At 36.9% G+C, this 25,374-nt stretch overlaps 1 protein-coding gene across 1 annotated transcript; it reads right to left on the bottom strand.

The window, feature by feature from the left end:
* Window positions 1-2,958: 2,958 nt before the first annotated feature.
* On the bottom strand, window positions 2,959-4,654 carry LOC103985321 (protein RGF1 INDUCIBLE TRANSCRIPTION FACTOR 1). The gene is made up of 4 exons (XM_009402980.3): window positions 4,418-4,654; window positions 4,112-4,306; window positions 3,604-3,819; window positions 2,959-3,531 (listed from the first exon to the last, which is right to left on the bottom strand). Exons 1-4 carry the CDS (start codon window positions 4,475-4,477, stop codon window positions 3,280-3,282), a joined length of 723 nt encoding a protein of 240 aa, XP_009401255.2. The 5' UTR covers window positions 4,478-4,654; the 3' UTR covers window positions 2,959-3,279.
* Window positions 4,655-25,374: the final 20,720 nt, after the last annotated feature.

The following is a 25,374-nucleotide window of genomic DNA, read 5'->3' as shown; positions in this document are numbered from 1 at the left end:
CTCAAGAAAGCAATCAACAAAATTACATTATAATAGGAGAAAAAGTAAAAGAGATCACTGATGTTGATTAGATAACAAAGAAATATCGACATATTAAAATTTTGATTACTTTCAAAAGAGATGATTGAAAATAAGGATGATGACTTTTATGAATTATTTTGGATCTCATTGTTACCTGGATTTGATAAAAGAAAATTACTAGAGATGGAAAGAGAACTTATTTGGATCGAAAAGTTTAAAAGAAATTATCTTTGATGGTTTTAAAGATATGACGGATAATAGAGATTTTGAATTACTCTTCGAATATAAGAAAAAAAGAATGGTTTTTAACATAGAAGATGAGAAAATAACACTAAAGATATTTATAAAAGAGATATATATCATCTTAAAGTAAATAAAAAAAATACAAGAACTAGAAAAAAGTGAAGCTATTTCAACTGAAAAAGATAAAAAAGAGACCTCATCACATATGGTAGATTCTCTCAATAGTATTCTTATTGAGATTAAAGATGCCAATATCATACAAAAGCAAGATTCATATTCCAGCAGGGATATTATTGATTTTTTTTTGGAGTAGATGATTTTATTTTTATTGAAAAATGTAAAAGCCATTTACCAACCTATAAAAATAAAAAATTTATAAAATCACTTATTAAGTATTCAAAAGATGTTATTAATGCTGATTTGAAGATTATTATTGAAGATATAGAAGCAATAAAGACTAATGAATATTCTATGATAAAGAAGTTAAATTTTTATGCAAATGGTTATGTTGATCAGATTGATTTTATATTTGAAGATTGGTTCAAGACAAATGAGATAGATTGAGCACATGGATGACCACTGTAGATTGTGTGGCTCAAAAATTAATAGAATCCAGAAATCATTACACACAATAACAACATCTAAGTAGGTTGCATAAAGCTTCAAGGCTCTCCATAATATTTTTTGTAAAGTTTAATTTGAGAGAGGATGTTGAAATATTAAATCAAACTTTGTGATTAGATAAGAGTTTCTATTATAGTTAAAGTTAAAATTTTGAGTTTACTCCTCTATAGATAAATGGTTCATATAATGCAAAGATAAGGAGCCAAGAAGTTCAGAGATTCAAGGTCTAAAAGATTGTAAGTTTTTATTCTCCTCCATACTTTCTTCTGTGATCTCTTGATCCCACTATATTTTCGAGAGATTTTTTAGTATTATTTTAAGATTTTGACTAACTAAATTAGTTGGCATATGTTGTTTGAGCATGTTGCTAAGTCTACTATCTTCACCTCATCGAAAGAGATGGGCCTATTTATAGACAATACAACCTTTAATGGACTTGTCCGGAAGGTCACTCGAGGACATGCCCACGAGTTTGGCTCTCGGAGAGTAGAAATATGCCACCAAGACACTGAGCCAAGCCAGTGTAAGGAGGACGAGTGCTCCGTCACTTGGTCATTGCGCTGTTTCATTTTTTAGAGTCACAAGTAACGCCTGAATTACTCCACTGTTTGCCTTTTAGTCACCTGTATGCTTACCCATCCCCTCAATTGTGACACAGACTTTTCCGGAAGGTTGAGAGACATTTGGGCATGGGCGCTCCTCAGAGGTCCAACCGTGCTCTCATCACCAATAATGGACTGCGAGTTGGCCACCCAATTCCAAGGGGTGTCCACCTTCTCCCACACCATTACAGAGATGAGGTGTGTTCCTTTAATGATGTATGTTTGTGTAAAATGGTGCGACTGATGTGTGAAAGTTCCACTTCGTCCGGAAGTGTTCATTTTCTAATCACGTTCTAAGACCGCGATTACCGTAAACAAATTGGCTATCTCTACCTCCATATCCACAAGACTTTGCCGGTTTCCCAGCCACCGTATGGAAGGAAGAACAAGGACGAAAGGTCCCGCAGTCGACAGAGCAGCTGTCAGGTAGAGGATGAGGATGAAGGATGAGCAAGCAACTCACATCATGAGATAGGAGAGGAGAATAAAGAAACAAATTCACGGGAGGATGTGGTTGCTGTTCTCGGCAGGGGCCACTTCATGCGCATCCAAAGCTCTCGTTTAACCGCAACACGAAGAAGAGGAAGAAGCAGTAGCGGAAGATTAAGTGTCAGACTTGACTTGAAATCTGACGCCGTTCATGCCGAGCTACGACGCCGATACGTACGTTCGTCGGTGGAGGAAGCACGTGTGAGCCGCGCGTTTTCCATGCTTAAAGGGTAAGAAACACGTGCCACTCCATGCCGAGGAATCCATCTGCTTTATTTATCCTTATCTTCAATTAATTCCATACTTATCCTCTCGCTGGAGAACGTAGGCCCTACGTGGACCCCCACCAATTAATACCCGTCTAGTTGAGTCAGCACATTCGCATCGCAGGATTCACGTGAGATCACATCAACGGCCATGATCATCTGTCGACACGCCCCGACGACATACAAAGGAAGATGTAGAGGGAAAAAAAATCTGCTCAGGTGCACGGGATGTTCCCGCGACGGGGCCGACACGTGGGACCCGGACAGTGGAAGCTCAATCCGAGCCACGAAACGTCTCGAGTGCCACGGTCGGCACGTGTGGGTCTCGCCACCATCGCGAAGAAAACATATTCCACTTATTGCTTCTACTTTTCTAAGATTAGGATCCGACCCGATTAAGTATTCTCCTTGGCACCGAGTGTTGATTACTTTATGCTGGTAAGCGAGGTGGTGGTGGTTAATTACGACGTCAACGGTGGAGGCTGGTCCTGTGGACAACGCAACACCAAGGGAACGCCGCCAGCGTGGACCCCTCCGTTATAGAACCCGTCCCCACGAACCACTTGCACGCACGCGGGCCACCACGGCGGAGGCCACGAGCGTGGGCCCCAGGAAGCGAGAGCCGACGCCACCCGCCTTTACCGGAAAAAGCTGGAGATGGCGGGCGCAGCCACCACACTCCGTCGCACCCATGGCCGATCGTTAACACGAAGTAGACAAGGAGCATTTTATTACACATTCTTCTATCCTTTTATGTAGCCAACCATCTCCCTATGGCTCCCCTTTTTATCAGTATTTACATTTATCAAGCCCAAAACCTATCTACCATCACAAAACTTAGATATCCCCAGTCCACCTACCTAACTGTCCCTCCTCTTAACTAACCCATCACATAGTAATAACTGTAGAATCCATGCCTTAGTTTAAGCTTCAGCAACTGCTTCGATAAGTTTGCCTATGTGGTGGACACTAGTAGTAGTAGCGTATCAGTATGTATCACTGTGGGTGGTGGTAACGAAGAAGGGCGGCATGGCCTAGACTTCCAAGATGCGGCTTCCGAAGGGGGCTCTGTGTGGAATGCCCTTCCTCCTCTTGGCGCTCCGGTAGCTGACGACAGCTGGCGGCGGGGTGGACGGAGTGAAGCTCTGCTTCACGTTGTTGCTCTTCTCGTGGCCCCGGCTTGAGCTGGTGTATGATTCTTCCGAGTCCGATGCTTCTGCCATCGCCTTCTTCGTGGTCGACTTGTTCGTCCTGCTGCCGTTGTAATCGTTCCCGGTGCCGGAAATCTGAATTCAGCGTATCGACATTCAGTACAATAGATGTGTAATCGGCGGAGGGGAATTAAGTGGGAAGCGGACCTTGCAGCCGAGGGAGCAGAAGCGGAAGGAGTCGAGGAGGCTCCTCTCGCAGACCTCGCAGGTGTTGGTGACGCCCTTGCCTGGCCTCGGCTGGGGGCGCTCGTTCAGGAACACCACACGGGCGCTATTGATGATGTACGTCTGCACGCCGGTGATGTCTAGTACCTTCTGGATCTCCGACACCCTGATCACGTCATGGTAGGACGAGCGCCGAATCTGCATCAACAACCAACAGAGATTAATCCGAGGTAGAATGCGCTGCCTCGGGATGAAGCAGTGCCAGCGATGGATGGAGAGAAGGTGGGGATTTCTTTGGGTGGAATAAGCACGGAACCGCTACCGAAGGTGCTGCCTTCATCGGCGGAAGGGAAGGAACAGCGGAACCCATCCATCCATCTATCCTCCATCAAGAAGCCGTCATTCATATGGCGGGACAAGGAATGGCAAGGGCTATGCCGGCCAACGGATGCAAAGGGAAGAGCGTAAGAAAGGAAGAAGAGAGGCGGACCTGGATGGTGCGGTGATCGCGGTGATGGTTGAGGCAGAGCGAGCACAAGGCGCCCCCGGTGCAGTCGAGACAATACATGTTGCACTCGCTCTTGTGGGAGTCGGCGTGGAGCTTGCACGGGACGAAGAACCTCGTCGACAGCAGGGGACGAAGCCACGGCGGCCACCGGTTGTCGTCCGCCGGCCCTCCTCCGCCCTGTTCCAGTACCAATCCATCCAAGACAACCACCACATCAGAAACCCACAGCACCAATATTAGAGAGAACCAACAAAGACAAACGATAATACATGAAAGAAAGATCATCACCATGACTCGTCGGTTCTTGAGATTGAGCTCCTTGAAGGGGGATTCCTGATCGATCGCCATTTCAATCGTCAACACCTTCCACTCGTCTGTGTTCCTGCTGATTTCTATTCAAAAGACACGAGCAAGGAAAGAGGAAGACTGCGGGCTTAGAAGAAGGGCTGCTAAGGGCAGGGGTTGTGGCCTTTGTAGACTTTAGAGAGAGAGAGAGAGAGAGAGAGGGAGAGAGAGAGAGAGAGAGTGGCCGTTCCTATCCGCTCTCTCTCTCTCCTCTATTGTGTCGAGTTCAATTGCTAGGAAGTCTCCTTTTTCTCTACCATTCCGCCCTTACCATTACCTCCTCCATTTGTTTATTGTGAATGCATGTCAATTCTATCCCTCCATCTGATCTACTTGCGCATACTTTGTGGCCTCATTTGTTGGCCAATAAATTAACCATGGAATTGCCTTGTAATAACTAAGCTACCATCTTACATGTCACTACACGTCCTCATCAATCCATGTGGTGTCTAATTCAGCAGCACTCATGTCCAAGTAACATTCATCAACCGCACTCTGGACCACTTTCTTTATGTTTAATTGGCTGGTAATTGATAATTTGGTAAACCAAGACTTCATTTTAATCAGTTCATCTCATACATTATATATATATATTATAATTAATTAATTAGGTAGGAACCCCACTGACCTAACACTAGGTTCTCTCATCTACTATTATATGTGAAAGGCAGCTAATGCTGTTTGCTTTAGTTTTAGACCTCTGGACTTTTCTTCCTTGGGTCATTTTCTTCGTGATGAATGCAACTCCCCATTTGGAACTTCCATGATGAACAAATATGAACAAGCCTTATCTCCAAAAACAGTGTGCACTGTGGAGGAGGGGAGCTGCTTTTGCCCCAATTCCTTTTGATTCACATAGCACTTGCTGGGGCAAAAGAAACTTTGATGAAATGAACCTGATGATGGCATTAAGTATAATCTTCTTCGGGGAATGGGGAATTCCGTGTGGATATCCACACCACACCACGCCGAGCTTCTTGACCTTTTCCCATCCACTGCCTGAGGGTAGAATATCTATCATAGAATAACACAGTTGATGAGTGATGGTAAGTCGCCAACCACAGTGGCCAGTGGTGGCGTGGAATTCTGCATGCAGGTTGAACTCGAGAGAAAGGACGAAGAGTGCGCGATTCTTCTAGTGAAGATGGTACTCAGCATCCGAGAATTTTCTAGTGGTGGGTGACGGTGGAGCTATGGAGCTCTGCTGGGTGTCGTCCTCGGTCCACCTCATGGACAACCTCATCCCGAGGTTAAGGAAGAGACCCTGGTTTAGGTGACAAGATTGACCCGACTCCAATGGCCACGCACGCACACACACACTTCTGGTGGGCAGGTGATGTCATGGCTAACGGAAGACATAAAAGAAGGAACAGTGATGGGGCTGCAGTCTGCTGGTTGGGTGGTTGGACACGTAGAAAGACGGATGCGTCTGTGTCGTCTTTCGATTGCTTGCCATGGCTTCTTTTCCTCGAGAAAGACCATGGAAATGGGGGTGTTAGTAACAGCGTGGAATCGGAGCACAAGTGACGAGAGCGCATCACAGTGTTGCCCTGCCGCTGGGCCTGCACAGCATTCATGAGCATGCATATTATAGGAGAGAATGATATGCACTGTTAGAAGCCTAACTAGTTTCTTTCTTCATTTGCCAACTTATCTAATGTAGTGCTTTCTTCAGATAGACAAGGAAGTCAAACCTACCATGTTCATCTTCTTTCTAATCTGCAAAGTGTTTTGATTTGCCAGATAGATAGCAAACATTGAAATAAGCCTCAGATGAGTGATTAGTACTGCTGAATCTCTCAACCATAAGCATCTGCGGTGGTAATAATATACATATAACTATGTCTTCTTCCACATGAGTCGGTCAACGATCGACGAAGCTTGCGTTTCAAGAAACACTAGAATTAGAGAAACAAGTAAGCAATGCCATCAGCATTAGCTGAATGAACACCTATTGGTACAATCAAAAAAATAATGGAGATGACAGTAAGCAACTCCCAATCAACGTATTATAGAATTCAAATCCATATATGGTTACTGACCGAATAAGGTTATTAGTAAAGGATTAAGGACTTCCTCTTCTTCTTTGGAGGAAGGTCAGCTGTCCATCTCAGCGACTGTTGTTTGCATTAGCAAAGCATCTATTTGGTCCAAACCAAGCTTGTCCGGCAATCTCTACAAAGCAAAACCTCGGTACGACTTTTGACAAAGCGACATTCTTACCCACTGTGTGTGTTCACTCATGTCTTTGGCTCACAATAAACAGCCAACCCAACATTGAAGACGTCAATCTTACCGTCCACTGGAAAACCTTATTAGAATGATTGGTTTGGGATGAAGAACGAGGGGCGAGGGAATGAAAAAGATGAAGCACGAGAGGGTGCATTGCATTTGGAGTCCAAACAAACTGTTGGGGGGTTGGGGGGGGGGCACACGTGCTAAAGCGACTCTTGATGGATGCTTGCTTGACCTTGACTGCCATGCCATGCATACCCATCATCTATGAAGAGAGGTCAACAAGACTCGCGTGCAACTTTGAGATTAAAGTCATCACTTTGGTAGCTTTGGAGGGCTGTATCACACCTTATATAAGCAATGTTAAAATTGTTGGAAATATTTTTTGTTGTATATGAGATAAAAGAGAGAGAGAGAGAGAGAGAGAGAGAGAGAGAGAGCATAAGTCACGTCCACTTCACACAACACAAAACATCCTTATGAGAATTACAAGACCTAAACTTACACACAGCTTAAAATCAAATTCATCCACTTCATACAACACAAAATAGATACATCCAAAATGTTCACAAATAACATCAGTGATATGTTGAACTCTCAAATATAAATAAGTTCACCAAATGACATCCAACTAAAGGTTTATTACATGACAAGTCTTTAAGAGTTGGATACCTTAAAATAATACAATTTATTTGCTCAAGGTAAAATCAAATCTTATCTACTCCTTGTGATATGAAAAATTTTAACAAAAGTTATATTATTGGCATCATAATTCATATACTTTAAAACTAGTAACAAAAGAATGTATTATTAAACTTGTATATCCTTTATGCATTTAAATTTGTATCTAAATATATATATATATATATATATATATATATATATTAAATATTCCTTTATGCCTATATATAAAATAAGTTTCAAACATAATCATTGAATATATTTTTATAACAAAAACATAAGTGAATAGAAACCATTTTAATGCAAAGGTTACCATTAACTAATCCGGAATCAGTATGAATATAGTTAAGTTCACATCTAAGTTTATAAATAACCATAATTAAAGCTAGAGGCATATATCCGAAAAGAAGTAATACATTTATCTCCATGTCAGGTCCAGAAGAAATTAGTTTATAAACTTAATTAACATATAACCTTCATTAGTAAGATCTAAATCATAGTCAAACTGACTAAGCAATTGAATATCACTTAAAATAATCTATCAATATATCCTTCTAATGTATAAATTTTTATATATCATTTCAAAGTTGTCAAACAAGATAACATTCAAACATACAATAATAAAATATTTTTCAATCATTTTAAAAATAACTGCACTACCGACATAGTTATTTTCAAAAGCCAACAATTTATTTATTCTAACGCTTACAAATCATATAATTTTATTATTAACAAATATATATTATTAAATTAAATTAAAAAAAATCAGATAGAGTCACTGGATACTTACCTTAATCCTAGACTATTAGAAATGATATAGTGAATAAAGATCATTCAAATAATATAAATCAATATAATGAATAATTATAATTTTATTTATTTATTTTTTCTCATTTCTTTCTCTCTGCCAAATCTACCATGCACACACATCACCCATTCTCTTCCTCCCCACCAAATTTCACGAGGCACTCCATCTCTTCTTTATGGTGCAACTCCTTTCTCACACACATCACACCATACGCCACCGTAAGTCATCCACGACTTGCTGTGACACCGTTCTTTTTTTCTTCGTTATAAGATCAAGATTTGTATCTGATCAAATCATAAGATTCTTTTTCTTACAATCTAAAAATTTTGATGAAGAAATTATAAGAAAGATCATAATCCTTACCTACTCCGTGGCACGATCTTGATTCCCCATTGGGTGTTGACCCCATAGAGTTTTTCTAGAAAACCACCTCTTTTCATGTGTAGAAGAAGAAAGACGCTCTCATGAGAAAATAATAGAGGTTACACACTAAAGACTCTAATATCTTAGATTTTCAAATATGTCCCATATTGTAATCTTAATTACATATCATGGGTATTCCTTACATTCTCTCCTTCCCCGTACCCAAAAGAAATATATATATATATATATATATATATATATATATATATATATATATATATATATATATATATATATATATATATATATATATATATATATATATATATATATATATATATATATATATATAGTCCTCTAAACTTAACATACTTGAATCAAAAAATAATTAAAGGTAGTTGATCTTCTTCGTAATCTCTTCGAGTTCCCAAGTTGTTTCTCTTTTGCTATGATTACTCCATTACACATTCACATATGATGTTGTGCTCTTCATATGATAAAATCTTTTTCCAACTAAATTGGTTCAAGCTCAATTATACAATCTAGATCATGAATATATTTACTCAATATCGACAAATAAAACATATTATGGAGTCCATCCAGTGCAGTGCAGGTGGTAAGACAAGTCTATAAGCTACTTGTTAAACTATTTCTCATATCTCAAATGATTCTATAAATCTAGGACTCGGTTACCACATAATCCAAATCTTATAACACCTTTGCTAGGAAACTTTTGGGAAAACATGATCTCTAATATTAAATTCCAAATCATGTCTTCTATTATTAGTATAACTCTTTTGTCTACTCTATATTATTGAAGGTGCTATCTAATCATTTGATCTTTTCAATAGTTTATTCAATTATATCAGGTCTCAAGTGCTTACTATCACTAATGTCATCCTAACATATAGAAGATCTATATTTTCTTTCATGTAGTACTACTTCAAATGGGCACATCTTAACACTTGCTTGATAGTTATTGTTATAAGCAAACTCCACTAATTATAATCTTCCATCCCAAAATCCACCCAAATCAATAGCACAAACTCTAAGCATGTCTTTAAGCATTGGTATAACTCTTTCTGATTGATTATCGATGTGAAACTACACTGAAACTTTGTTATGCTCTTAAAGACTTACCAAGACTTTTTCTACAAGTTTGAAACAAATCTTAGGTCTCTATTTGAAACAGGTCACCAATATATCATATAATCTAATAATTTCTTCAATATATAATTCGGCCAACTTTTCAAGTGAAAGTATCAATTCTGATAGCAATAAAATGAGTTGATTTAGTAACTCGATCCATAATCACCCAGATATCATCATTTTCGTGGTGAGTTTTTGTAATCTTGACATAAAATTCATAGATATATCATACCACTTTCATTGAGGTATTGGTAAAGGTTCTAATTTTTCAAATGATCTCCTATGGTCAAATTTTATTTATTGACAAATAAATTCTATAACTTTTTTTCATATTATTCCACCAAAAATTTTCTTTTACATCTATGTCCATCTGATGCATTATATAACTTGTGTTATAAGCTTTTCTTATTAATTTTATTTTCAAGTCTAGATTATTTGACACATAATTTCTATTACCAAATCAAAAAGAGCCATATTTATGAATTTTAAATTATGAAGGGATCTTGCTTTGACATCATCTCAAATTTTCTTCAGATAAGTATCATTCTCCTGAGTATATTTAATTCTTTCAATCAAAGTAGGTTGAATGGTAAGATAAGTAACTCGAACCCCTAGTTCATGCCAATGTACTCTAATTCCCAACTTTCACAATTTTTTTAGAACACATATTTGAGTAGTGATCATAGTCGCAATATTATCTGTACTTTTCCTACTAAGTGCACCAACAATATTTATTCATACAAGGAAATAATTTATAGTCAGATCATAATTTTTTAATACTTCAAGTCATTTATCACCATACAAATAATGTCTATATTTTTTAATAATTTATCACCATACAAATAATGTCTATATATTTTCAAAGCAAAGACTATTATTACCAATTAAAAATCATTTTATATAATTTTAGTTGTTTGAAGGTATAAGTTACGATCTTACCATATTGCATCATAACACATCTCAATCCTGCTTTTTGAAGCACCACTATATATAGTCAAGCATCCATAACAAAAAGATATATATAGTCAAGCCTCCATAACAAAAAGACATAATGAGTTAAAGGTGCAACAATGCTAGAAAATCTTTCTACAAATTTTCTACAATAGCTAGCCAATCCTAAAACTATGAACCCCACATACATCAGTTGATCTATTCCATTGTACAATAGCTTTCATTTTATTGATTGAAATTCCTTCTTTAGAAATCACATGACCCAAAAATGCTACCTTCTTTAATTAGAAGTCTCATTTCTTCAACTTGCATATAACCTATTATCTCCTAGGACTTATAAAATAATTCTTAAATATTCTTCTACTCTGCTCTACTTTTTAAATATATCATAATATCATCAATAAAAGTCAAAACAAATTTATCTAAAATTAACTTAAACATATTATTCATCATATGTTACAGGATGTTTAGCTTGAATGGTTGAAATGATTTAAGCAGGAATATTGGTAGGGCACCTATAAAAATTAAATTTAGTTATACCGGGGATCTAAAAATTTATAATCTTTTTTTGACAATTAAGGGTGGCATAATACTTGGATAACTAGTTCATTCCTAGAATTACATCAAAAAATGACATTTCTAGTTTAGTTAAATCAACACGAAGCTGTTTATCATTAATATTGACTATGCAAGATTTATAAATATTAATTTTCTTCTTAACAAAATTTATAGACACACAGGAATGAGGGGCACTCGAATAATATTGAGACAATTGCATAAGACACTAACATACTACTTGATACTACAATATTAGAAAGATAAGCATCTTATGGTCTCATGACATAAACATTTTCAATGCTTTAGATTTTTTATAGCTAGCCTCGGTGTGATAAGTTGAGGGTATCCTTTCAAATTAGACCCTCTTAGTATGTGTCTTCTATAAAAGATATTCGGTAATCTTATGACCCTTCTAACCATAATAAAATCATACTCTAGAGAGTCATCAACATTCTTTATTCTTTATTAAAATAAAATTTATTATAATATTTATATTTAACTCGTTTCTTATTGTACTTTCTATGTTTATTATTAAATATTTCACCTCTTGGTCCTCTCATAAGTAGTTTGATTTTGACGGAAGTATGAACAATTAAATATCTTCTTTTGACGTTCTTTCTTTTTTGCTCTGAATCTTTATTTGATTCTCTCTTCAAAGTTTTTCGAGTCTCATTTCCATAATTCAAGTTTTATTAACCACAGCCGCATATATCGAAAATTCAAATGTTGATTTGTCCCTTAATCGAGATATAAATATCTATACTAACCATTTTTTTAACATACTTAGCTAATCTTTTAAACTTAATTTGATACTTGACATATTATCCTTTTCCTTTTGATAGAAGATCGAGAGATATATAAAAATCTAATATTTAAGGATAAATCATATATTTGAATAGCTAATTTAATTATGTAATTTGAGTGCATGATTGAGAAAAATCTCTTTCATAGTGTATTCCTCAATTTGACATGGTATCAGAGCTCTTTTTATCTCGAGCAAGGTTCTTCTTCCTCATTGTCTTCACTGTCGACAATAGCAACTACAGATCTGTCGCTAATCAGTAGACTCCAAGCCACCACGGCGGTCTTCGTCGACCCTCACGTTTGTTACTTTCTTTCTTTGCCCTAAAAACCCACCAACTACCCTCACTCTTCGATCACCAAACGTTACCTGGTCTCCTTCTTTCTTTGACCTAAAGCCTTCGATCTCTTCCTTTCTCCGATCTACCCTTGCTTTCTCTTAGGTTTAGATCTTCTCTTCCCTTCCTCGGCCCTCTTCGTGGTCGCCACCCTTTTAACCTTCTTTACTCCTCTCTCTTATTTCATCCTCCTCCTCTTGTTCCACGGTTATCCCCTCCTCTTTCCTTTCTCGCTCTCTGCCTGTAAAGCTGTTCTTCCTCACAAATGAAGCCTCTCTATTCTTCCTCACCAGTAAAGCGATCGTGCTGTCCCTCTACCACCATCCAAATCCTCCACTCCCTTCTTTACTGTGACTTGCTAGGCTTCCATGCTTTGGACTATGCTCACTACTTCCTTGCCTCTCTTTGTGGTCATTGCCTATCGAAGACTTCTCCTTTCTCATTGTCTGACGATAGCAATCCCTCCTCTCCCAACTATTAATTTTCTCCCTTACTCGATAATCCATCTATATCTCTTCTCTGCTAATCAGCGTTGCCTAGTCTCTTCCTCTGCTTAGCAACTTCACTCTTTGTTTCCGTAGTTAATATATACCAGACACCATCAATTTGTCATCATTGTTGCAGCAACAATAACAGTCTTTCCTCAGAGAACTACTACGATGCCTTTAATCCACTTCAAGAAAGTCGCTGGCTTGTTCACCACAACTCCTCACTACTGTTGCTCCTCCTCTGCTCTCTATCGCCACCGATCTTCCTCGTCAATGGACTTCAAGCGAGCTAAGCGCCCGCCTTTACTTCCCTGATCTGCCTTGTTATAGCCAACGGCCTCCTCCTCCCTATATCAACGCCTTCTCCAACATTGCAACTCTATCAACTACCGCTCTCTACCCTAAGCACTCTCTTCTAGAGCGCTCATCTCTACATCAAGTGCTGCATTGGCTGCCTCACGGTGTCCACCGCACCCTCCTCCTCTCAACTCTTTGCTTCAAGCCTTATCGCCACTCTCACTAGTCCTTTTCCTTATCTCTCTTTTTTTCACCAAGACCAACAATGGTAAGAAATTTAATGCTATTATTCTTCCTCTCTCCTGCTTTCACAACCTCTTTCCTACTCCAACAACCTCACTAGCCTCTCATTGGTGCTACTCTTTTGGCGACCCTCTCATGGGTCAACTTATTATTATTATCATCTTACTGTTACTACTGTCACTCTTGCTGCTACTGCCATCCTCCTATCGTGGGTTGATCTCTGTCGAGTTCTATAGTGCCCAGGTTGCATAGCAGGAGGTCAAGCATGTTGGAAAATCTTGAGGGGCGACATCACATGCGTAGTGGAAGAATAGAAAAAAATAAAATATCTAAATTCCCAAATATGTGTTCATCGTCATGCGAAGATTGGTGCGTAAAAATTCGTAAAACTTAAAACTACGTATAAGATAGATTGTGTTACCTAAGGAGATCGTATATCCCTAAATCTTTGCATATCTCTAGGAGAGGGTGAATAAGGTCAAGCGTCCTCCTCTCTGCGGTGATCCATACGGTAGGACTACGACGAGGCTCCTCAAAACACCAGGCTTGCTTTGAGGTAGAGAGGGGGAGGAGAATAAGAGAGACAACCAAAAAGCTCTAGCCTATGAACCACTAGTTCTCTCCTATTTATAGAAGTCTCCTGTCAACTTAACCCTAATGGATCCTATTCTATTAGGTATTGAATCTTCATCCAACTACATAAGTCTCTTATATTAGTAGATCTCTATCTAATAATCTCTCATGGGCTCTTATTGGATCTCATCCATAGAATCCAATAATTCAGGGGTTTATTGGATATCGAATAAGATAGAAGCTCCGGTAGATATCTCATATTCGAACCTCTACTCATCGCAACGTCTACCACATGTCTATGACCCTCTAGGCTCAATATCAAGCTGGCCGTGAGTCATACCTGTTAGAACTTCTTTTGGCTCGGTGAATTATTATCTCCATAATAATTCACTCGACTCATCGACTGCAGACGTACTAGGCCACTACGCTGTAGTCCCCAAACGATAAAGGGGATTTCACTCCATTGGACCTGTCTGTCCTCAATTACCATATATCTATAGTCCCTCATTCATCTAATATCCCAAAGATCGTATATCGAGTATGGTGCTGTCAGACTCATACAGTTTTTAACCAAGTCTCGCTTTGATCGGATTCTCCCGAAGAACTCTTTCTCTCTCAATCCGAATGACTCTAGCCAAGGATTTTTCTGAGCAAGAACATATAAGATATTCCTCTTAAGATACTGAGAGTGAATGATCCTCTATCAACACTCAATAGTCCTTGTAATGTTAGTTATCACACTCGATGAGCGGTTATACTAGATCTGAAACCTCCAAACCTATAAGTCTGGTATCAAAGAATGAATTACTCATACAGGACATCCTTGGTATCTCAAGTCTAAGGACTAGATACACCACTAGGACTACAGAATCGCTGTCTAACAATAAGGTATCAATAACCATCCAGCATTCCATAAGTGGATCAATCAGTAAACTCATTCTCCAATGAGCACTTGTACTATATCCATTGTGTCCCCACACGAGCAACTATGAGACCAGTTGCATCCATCATATGGACGGGTATACAACACACTAGTCTGTTCGGTTATCTCGATGTCCCTCTCGAGTAATCTATGACCGAGATTATTTAGGATATGTGTTTAAAGACGAATCAGTCTCATTATCGTGATCTCATTATGATCCGATTCCCATTGCATATATCCATAGACATCACAATATATTCAAGCAATAGTCAGTATAAAGTGATAAAATATCAAATAATAATAATAAGCAAAAAGACTACGTGTTAAGTCACACGTGCCATCACTCACATGATTGACTTGCAGGGCACTTATAACTAGCAAAGCACCCACTACCACCTCTTGGCCCCCTTATCCTTGGAGGTGCACATCGTTGCCAATTCTGACAACCCTCCCGCTGCTCTTAGTACTCAAGAAATCAAGTCACAAACTTCAACTAAATCACAACATCCGCCCGCCATCTTTCTCAAAATAGATTTAAGCGCGCCAATCGTTATTCTCCTACTTCAGCTAGGTTCCTCTTTTGTAGCTTAATCTGTCATATTGACATTCTTGATAGAAGATTAATCTTTCGGGAGTATGATAGAAGAACTGATAGAGAAATATATGGAAATCTAATATTTAAGGATAAATCATTGATAGAGAAATATATAGAAATCTAATATTCAAGGATAAATCATAAATTACGTGTAGAGAAATCTCTCCCTATTTATCAATAAATAAAACAAGTCATATATTTCTCATTCAACAGTTTTTGCCTCAGAAATCTTTCCTCCATTTGCATTTGAATATTTGTAGGAAAATATTTTTTTATAAAAGCCTTCTTAAACTTAATCCAAGAGATTATCTCTTAATTTTTTAATGCACAGTGAAAGCATGATGGATCGATTATTGATTGAATTATATAATTAATTTATTAAATATATTATAGAATATCTTATAGGTAGATTGATTATGGATTTAATTATGTAATAGTTTTTTTTATGAGAGTTATTTGTTCTGGTTTGGACCTTGCATTCTTATAAGGAAACCTATCTGATTGTGGCATTATATGATTCTCAGCTTTTCGGAGTGAATGGATGGTCTCATAATGTTAAAGATTGAAAAACTCAGATTATATGTACTTTTGAGTTAAATTGATATTTTGTTAGATAAATATTAAGCCTAACCAGTTTGACTTGGACTCATCTTAAATTCTAACATAATATCATAGCATAAATTAAAAAAATAATTTAAATAAATTAAAAAAGATGAAATATTAAAAAATGTGGGAAGATGGATTCATATGTTTGAGCAGATTTTTATGGATAAGATATTAAAAATATTAAAGATGTTATAAATAGAGTCAAGTTATATATATATAGACTAGTCTATCCGTTAAGTTGGGGGTGTTATAGAATGAGCAAATAGTCTCATCCCGTTAAAGATTGAAAGAGTCAGATTTTATATATTTTTAGGTTAAATTGGTATATGGTTAGAATATATGTTAAGCTTAATCAATTTGACTCAAAACTCATTAATATTTAAATTCTAGCATAATATCATAGCATGATTAAAAAAATAATTTGAATGAATAAAAAATTAAAAATAATATATGTGAGAAGATGTATTAATATGATTGAGTAGATTCTGATAGATAAGATATTTAAAATATTTAAAAGAAAGTCAGATTATATATACTAAATTTGACCCATAACCTAGTAATTTAGGTTTTTGGATTAAATTATTGCTTAAATTTTTAGATTAATTTTGTGTTTGGCTCGATATATGTTAATGATAAGTGATTTAACTTGGACCAATGTTAATAAATTTTTAACAAATATAAAGATGGCTGTTGTCTTCATTGTCATCGCCTACACCAAAAATAATATTTGACGTACCTTATTTTCTTTTTAAGGTGAAGCTCATGTTACCAATAATGATTCTAAATATACAAAACTAAAACTTATAGTGATGAGAGATAGTTTAGATATTTAAAATTTTAATATTTTTTTTAAAGTAATTAACAAACACAATCGGTAGTAATCAATCTATAGAGATGCTAACGAAAATTAGTAGTACTAACTTGAATTTATTGGATATGTTAGAAGACTGATGGTGTGTATTATCGGCGTGATAGAGTGATCGTAAAAATTGTGAAGAACATGAAGATTGCTATTCACTTGTGACATTAAAACTTAGATATAAGACTAACTGATCGTACATGATACGATATATGAGATGATTATAATCAAGAATAAATATAAAGAATCGATGGCTAATATATAAATAATTCTCTATGGTATAAAATAAAAAATCTTTAGTACTCATAATCTCTTTGAAAATGATTTGATATTCATGACTTACATGATGTCCGTAAATGCGATTTGATATTTATAATCTATATGATCACTATGAATATGATTTAATTTGGTAACACTAATAACATATTCTGGCATGGCATCGTAAGCCGAGTTGATGTGAATCTATTATCATTGTCCCTCGGGTGATCCACTTAGGAATGGTAAGATCGGATTTGATTGCCTCTATTTTGTTTTTTCTTTTCGATCCAGAAATTTTTTTTGTTCTTTGGGAGATGCTAAGGGCACTTTTCTGCATTTGTTTTTGTTGTGTTTTCTCTTCCAAGATTAGCATTTCCATGAACATGTTGGTCTACCTCGACAATGCATTGATCTTGATTTCAGAATATGCATCTTCCAATTCATGTAGCCCAATCCAAATGCCGTTCTATCTATGATGCTTTGATCTTATTTTCTCATAAAGAACATTTAAGTGGGCCAATCTAAATCATGTTTTACGATTATAATAGACTCAACTTGACAATCTTAAATGCAAAAGGACACGTCTTTCAGTAAGTAATAAGTAATGTTGTTTGAATCTGACACACATTCAACTATAATTGATACGATAATAAAGATATAAATAATATGTATATATTATCTTTACTTAGTGATATAAATAATATGTTTTTAACTTTTAAGATTAAAATATATATTTTTTAAAATTATTATTCTCAACATTCTATGAAATATTGATTAAATATATATAGGTATTACTATTTACTTTGAGCATATTTTACAACCAAAAGGCATGATTCTTCAATGCAACAGGTTTAAATATACTAGCTGATTCGAGTATGAGCCTAAGTTATATGTATAGTGATTAAAAGTGGTGGTTGAACTTTAACCGATCTTTAAGTGAATCTCAAGGCTTGAATGAGTTTGAACATGATTAAATTAAGAAAGTTTGAGTTATGTACGTGGAAGATAATAAACTAATTAGGTATGAATGGAATAATAAAAAGTTAATTAAAAATATAAATAAAAAAATATGTGTTATACTAAATGTTGAGATACATAAGTAAAATTGAAGGATGAGTTTAGACCAAAAATATCTTTTTTATCAAATAAAATTAAATTTAATTGAAGTTGCTAAAATATTAAAATTATATTATTAAAATAATTTAAAATAAATTTAAAATGAGACCTAATAAGATTGAACCATATGCCTCGAAATAACATTCTAAGTACCTCTATCTTATTTTGACAATATTCTTTATATCAACCTGATAACTCATGACCCTTTCTCTTTTTCTTTGATCATTCTCTCGTCTTTTCTCATGAAGTTAAAGAAACCCCAATCCAAGGAAGATTGAGATAAGAAAAATCCAATTCTTTCTTGCTATACCTAGGATTTTAATTTACAAATTATATACTGATTTTAAATTAATTTTTAATTTTTTTTTATATATCTTGTATGAATTTTTTATGGTTCTAAGGTCTCTAGTATGATTTTAATCTGAAATTGAAACATAGAGTTATTACTATCCGATACTCATAATCTCCTATTTTTTAAGAAGGGTTTCTATTCAACCTAAATTGACCTCTTTATGGATATAAGTATGTTTTATCCTTTTGATATATTTTAAAAACCTTTCTTAGGATTCTATAAAATTTAGAATTGAGTCAATACCACCTATTATCAATAGATTTATAAGTTTAGACAATCCCAACCTCATTTCAATAAAACATAATAAGTATTGATAGTTAAATTAGGATAATAGTTTAGCCTCCAAATAATTCTATTTTAAGCTAAAATTTAGTATGTATTTAGTTTATATATCTCCTAATTTTTTTTTATAAAGTTTCATGATAATTCAAGATCGTTTGGTCAACTAAAATAGTAAAGTAAAATTTCTTCTCAAAATTATATGATGGTTCGATCGATACTACCTAGTTCATTTAATTATAGAGTGAATTATTAAAAAAATAATAGTATAATCTAGATGAATTTTAACATTAAGTATAGTTTATTTTATAAGATATTTTATCAATTTTTTTATAAATTATTATAATTAATTATTATAAATTAATAATTCAAGAGGTAGAGTTCTTGATTAAAACATCTCATGACCCTATACTCCTAATTTGATAGGTGTATTGCTCTCCTAATATGCTCGCTCATTATACAATGCGATCTTTCATTGATATCTTTATTTTTTAGTTCAATCGATTAAGTATAAGTTTAATTCACTATAAAATAATGGTCATATAAATTATCATAAGCATAATGTATTTCAAAAAGTATATTTCAAATTATACGATCGTTATAAGTTAGGCATAATATATATATATATATATATATATATATATATATATATATATATATATATATATATATATATATAATATATATATATATATATATATATATAATATATATATATATATATATATAATATATATATTGACATGTGATATTAGAGCACACATGTTTTTTTATGACGTGCAGTATGAGAGTGTTTGAATATGTTACAATGTGCAATGCAAGTATATGCTATGACGTGCGGTGTAGGAGAGCTTGTATGCATTATAACGTATTGTCACGGATTTAGTTGGTTTTGTCTAAGCCGTGCGGCACCCTTGCTTGTCCGTCCACAAAGATTAGTCTCCCTGAGGCCTCTCATGGTCCCTTAGGACCCACAAAAGATAAAACGGGTTAGAGAAAACGCTTCACTCGGGATCCACAAGCGAACATTTCCGAAAACACTTGATAGACAATGCAAATTACAAACAGACTTTACAAGCTCTTAATAGTTACACAACAAAAGGTCAAAATAATCCATTACAGATCGAAAATCTCTCACAAGTGTCCACATGATACAACTTTTATTTACAAGCCTAAAGCGGCCACCAACCCAACTAAAATGGGACTATTTAGCCTTCGGTCGTCCCTCTACATGCTGTGTAAAGCATGAACATACCAAAAGACATGGACATACATAAACATTATATCAAACATTATGTTTAGAAGTTTGTCCATGACATTCTCCCCCACTTATTCCTTCGACGTCCTCGTCGAAGCCTTTGTCGACACTACAACTTCTTGCCTTTGTTGAGTCTTCAATCTTCTGGTCCAACTGCAATGCGCCTCCTGGCTCCCAACTGCTCTCCGCTGTTATTTTTGAGTAGTCGAACCTTTGATTCGCAATGCTGCTTCAACTCGCCAATAATTCTAACTCTAATGTGGGGTTGGCTAAGTTGTGTTGATCCCTGTTGGTTCCTGCGGATCCTCCAGATGAAGAAAAAGACCATCCTTACTATGCGCCAATCTCTCAAATGTCTCATGCTGCTTGTACTGGGTGGATGCTTGTTGGAGCTTTAATGAGCATCGCCTCACAAACTTCTGAAGTTTTGGGTCATTCCTTCACAAAATTTGCATATTGACTCTTCTTTCACTTAGTTGTCACTTCCAACTAGATTCACATCACTTCCGCTTTCGATTGGCATTTCATTGGGAAATGAAGCGGATAATTTACTCTCAGTAACATTGATCACCGTCGGTGAGGATTTGACAACTATTATTTTCTATTATCTTCGAAGGGTCTTTGAACTTGTGCAGAGCTCCTCTACTGGATAGATAAGAGAATTAGGGTACTCGGTTTCGCTCATTCTTTTAAGAGTTAAGAAGGCAAAGGTTACTTGACTTTGCCTGCCTCCTCGAGGTTGTACTCCATGCATTGAGCTGATTACTAGCCTTCGCTTGCTCTTTGCTAACACTTCTGAAGCACTTGAAATGTTTGCACTCCTTGTGTTGAGTTAGTTATTGTGATTCACCTTCTCAATGCCATCGAACTTCTAGAATGTAGGAAGTTTTCACCCCAACTTGGAGTAATTCTCTAATAGATTTGGTTGCCTCTGGGATTATACCGTCTTCTCCATCAATCCTATCACATACTCCATTGAGTAGCAAAGGTACAGCACCGTGTACTACTTGCTTCATTCCTTGGTCGTGCACTTTTGCATGACAAGAAGTCCTTCGCTTTCGACTATCTTGATGAGAAGCTTGTTGACACTAATCTTACGAAGTTCCTTGGCCTCTACCCTTCAGCTTTGTCTTGGTACTTAGAGTTTGCCTCTGCATGCTCCACCTCCTCGGCCCCTTTCACGACCAAACACTCTCCCTCCATGAGAGCAAGGGATCAATGACTTTCACGGAAGTCCCGCCTCTGTGGTACCATGGCACTACCATGCCCATGGCTTTACTATCCGTCATCTTGCATCTACATCTCTTTTCTTCATGATCAATAGATATGTCTCTGTGGCACTCCTCTGAGTCCACCTCCATTCTAACTGATGCTTGATTTAGGATAGCTAAGTCCCTCTGGACTCGTCGTCACTTCCTTGCCCCTTTCGACCCCCTACTTCAATACCTCTGTGTTCTCCAAGCAGCTCCCTTTGGTTAATGGAAAGACAGATTGCAACTCCCATGCATGGCCTTTGCCATCGCATTATAAGGTTTGCATCGATTCTGTTCTCCTTAGCTTCTTTGGTAGCAACGTTCGTTGACTCGACCTTGTCCTCTGATTTGCCGGGCTCCCTTAAGCGATATGGGCTCTAGAGTAGTCCAACTCTTCAGCTGCTTCGATCATACCTCTGCATGATCAAGTCCCTCCCATGGGACTCATTGGTACTTGCATTCAAACTTTTCCCTTAATGGAACATAGCCCCCATATGCTGATGACCAAGGTTTTCATCCGATACAAAATTCGATGCACGCACCGAAGACCCGCCTCTGTGGTACCATGGCCTTTACTCCTTGAATCCATAGCCCTTCTTGCCATCATGTTGTTCACTGAAGTGGAGCTTCCAGTAGCTCCCAATCATACCTCCGTATGATCTAGTCCCTCACGGGACAATGTCGTGTGTATCACATTGCCACGAACTATTCCACCACGATCCGTTGCACCATGTCGCCTCATGGTGACATCTCTATTGCATTCTGATCCTTGTGGGATGAACTCAAATTATGATCCCTCCATGTGTGGCCTCTGCCAATACATCGCAGGGTCTCTTCCACCTTCGATTTTGTTCGCTTCTTTGGCAATCGACCTTCATCCACCCACTATTAGGTCACACCTAGATGAAGCACCGCTCTAGGACAGTCCATCGCCTAGTAGCTCTCAAAGTCCATTGACTTCGCTGAAAATGGTGCACCATTGTTTGTATCCTAGGCCTCTGCCCCTACCAGCACAATCTCCGCTGTGCACCGCTTCCCGCCTGGCAACTTGAATGATAACACTATGGCATATTCTTCAAGAGTACCCGCCTCCACGTCCTCTTGTCCCATGCCAAGGCCTTTTGAACCCAACATCGCCTCCACAAGTTAAGTCGCCTTAGTTTCTCCATCAAATGCTTCTCCGAGATAAGGTGCATGTGCCCAGAAGCTCCCTTCGTCTTTGGCACCATGCAAGATGAGTCCGCTTTGTCAGAATGAAGGACCCATAGAACAACATGATTCTGCTCTTGCCTCTGCAAGAGTTCATATCCTTGATCTCTATCCAAGGAAAACACTGTATCTCCACTCCATGTTCCATCTTCTATGTTGGCTCCCTTCATGCGGCTTGGGTACTTCCCCAAGTTATACCCAAGTTACTCTGCTCCCCGTTTTTACATTGAGTTGATGGTGGCCCTCACGCCCACAATTCCACGGGTTAGCCCTCCCTTGAATTCGATCTTCATATCGACTCCAAGTGTGCCTTCATTTGTGTTGCTTTGGGTTACTCCCCGACTTAATCTCGTAATGCATCCTCCAATGCATTCTCTCAAGCGAGATCATGCGACGACTCCTTGCCGCTTGCTCAATCCATTGAGCTTCGTGGGGTTGTTGTTTATTGAGGTACTCCTCCTCAACATGTGCGGTCTGTTACACATGATTCTCCCTCTAAAGAGCAGAGACTTATCCCTCCTAGATATCTATCCCGTTGAAGTAACATCTCTCTTCGTTTCGCAGACCACCATCCCCTTCAGACTACTTCGATTTGCTGAACAAACTGTGCATTGTTTTGCCTCCTGCAAACGCACTTGCTAGATTGTGACTCCATGCCAATACAGCCCCCGCTGCACCACTCAAGGCCTAGAAAAATACTGAACTCGTTGCACACTTTAGCCTCCTACGGACGTATCCTTCACATGCCAAAGAGAAAGTTCTAATGCTCCATGGTGCCGAGTTTCGGTCGCTTGGGGATGGCCACGAACATTCCATCGTCCGCATACAAGCCCATGCATGAGTACCGAATTCTTCGAGTTAGCAATTTCCCTCACCTCTGTGAGCTTTGCACAACTCTTTCGGTCGCTAAGCAACTCATTCCACCTTATATGGTCTCATCCTTTACCAAGCGTCTCGCTTGCCTTGAGTACTATCAAGTATAGTTGTCAACGTTGAGCTGTAGCTTAAACTCAGCCATCCCAACCTTTGTGCGCTCCGCATTCTTCCAAGCTTGCTTGTTCTCGTGGTGCCTCTTACGTAAAAGGTTGGCCATTCCTTTGAATGCCAATCTCATATGTCTGCACCTCCGAGCGACTCCTTTTCTCTACATCTCCCATGTCTGTTTTCCCCCAAACGGTCGCACGTGTGCTGACCGCCCTCAATGCAGCCCCGCTAGGTCCCCCACGTTTGCATGCTAAGTATTTCTATGAGTGATTGTCCCGCTCTGATACCATCTGTCATAGACTTATCTGGTTTTACCTAAGTCGTGCAGCACCCTTGCTTGTCCGTCCGCAAAGGTCAGCCTCCCATGGTCCCTTAGGACCCACAAAAGAGAAAGTGAGTTAGAGAAAACGCCTCACTCGGAATCCATAAGGAAACATATCCGAAAACACTTTATAGACAATTCAAATTACAAACAGACTTTACAAGCTTTGAATAGTTGCACAACAAAGGGTCAAAATGGTCCATTATAGATCGAAAATCTCTTACAAGTGTCCACATGACACAACCTTTATTTACAAGCCTAAAGCGACCACCAACCCAACTAAAATGAGACTATTAAGCCTTCGGGCGTCCCTCTATATGCTATGCAAAGTATGAACATACCAAAAGACACGGACATACATAAGCATTACATCAAACATCCTGTTTAAAGTTTGTCTGTGACAATACAATGTAAGAATATACATATATATTATAACATATGTTGTGGGAGTGCATGTATGTATTACAATGTATGGTATATATATATATATATATATATATATATATATATATATATATATATATATATATATATATATATATATATATATATGATGTGAGAATTTACATATATGTTATGATATGAGATATACAAATTTATAAATTTGATATGTTTCATGTGTATATAAGTGTTTTAAATTATTTCGTTGTAAAATTTTTCTCTTTGTTTTGCATATACTATATTCTAGGATTATATTTGCTAAAAAAAGTTATAATAATATTTTAACTATTAATTATCATATATTTATGATTTTAAAATATGATACTATTTTGCATATAAGAATATTAAAACCTCATTCGAGTGATTGGATAAGGAAATAAACATATGTATGTTGTCAACGATAACTTATGAGTATATTATATTTATAGCTTTTGAACGTCATAACTTATTATATGTGTGTTTACCTTTTGGTTAAAAGTTATAGTTACCAATGTTAAGATGAGTATATACAAAAGAAATCTTATCGTTTTATTTAGTAAATTAATTAGTTTGAATTTTAAAATTATCTATTTTTTATTATACTCTTATTGATAGTAATAATTAAATTAAAAATATATTATTTTAGGATATGTATGAAACTAGAAGTAGGATATTCAACGGTCATTTCCTTCAAAAATTATGTCATCGATTGCAACTAAAAACATATTTGTTAGATATAAACAATGGTATGTGAATGTTCTGAACTACATTTGCTAAACAGAGGATAGTCTTCAAGAAAAGCGGCCAAAAGATGACAACGAGCGAGGATGATGGTTGGAACCACCGGAGTCAAAAGGTCTCTTAGCCCAATCAATTGCGATAATTGAGGTCGGTGTGTGTATGTGACTCTGCAATTTTAATAAATATACACATAATTTAGCATATCAAACTAATTAATATGAAATATAAATCTGCATCTGTA

This window comes from Musa acuminata, chromosome BXJ2-5 (genome assembly GCF_036884655.1).
Source record: "Musa acuminata AAA Group cultivar baxijiao chromosome BXJ2-5, Cavendish_Baxijiao_AAA, whole genome shotgun sequence".
NCBI lineage: Eukaryota > Viridiplantae > Streptophyta > Magnoliopsida > Zingiberales > Musaceae > Musa > Musa acuminata.
Note: the sequence above shows the minus strand (reverse complement) of the source record. Positions and strands in the feature narration are given on the sequence as shown.

Excerpts from the sequence above, each read along its gene's own strand:
- LOC103985321 (XM_009402980.3), bottom strand. The coding sequence starts at position 4,477 with ATGGCGATCGATCAGGAATCCCCCTTCAAGGAGCTCAATCTCAAGAAC. Across the intron at positions 4,307-4,417 it reads TCAAGAACCGACGAGTCATG|GGCGGAGGAGGGCCGGCGGA; the intron begins GTGATGATCTTT and ends GTACTGGAACAG. Across the intron at positions 3,820-4,111 it reads GCGATCACCGCACCATCCAG|ATTCGGCGCTCGTCCTACCA; the intron begins GTCCGCCTCTCT and ends TTGTTGATGCAG.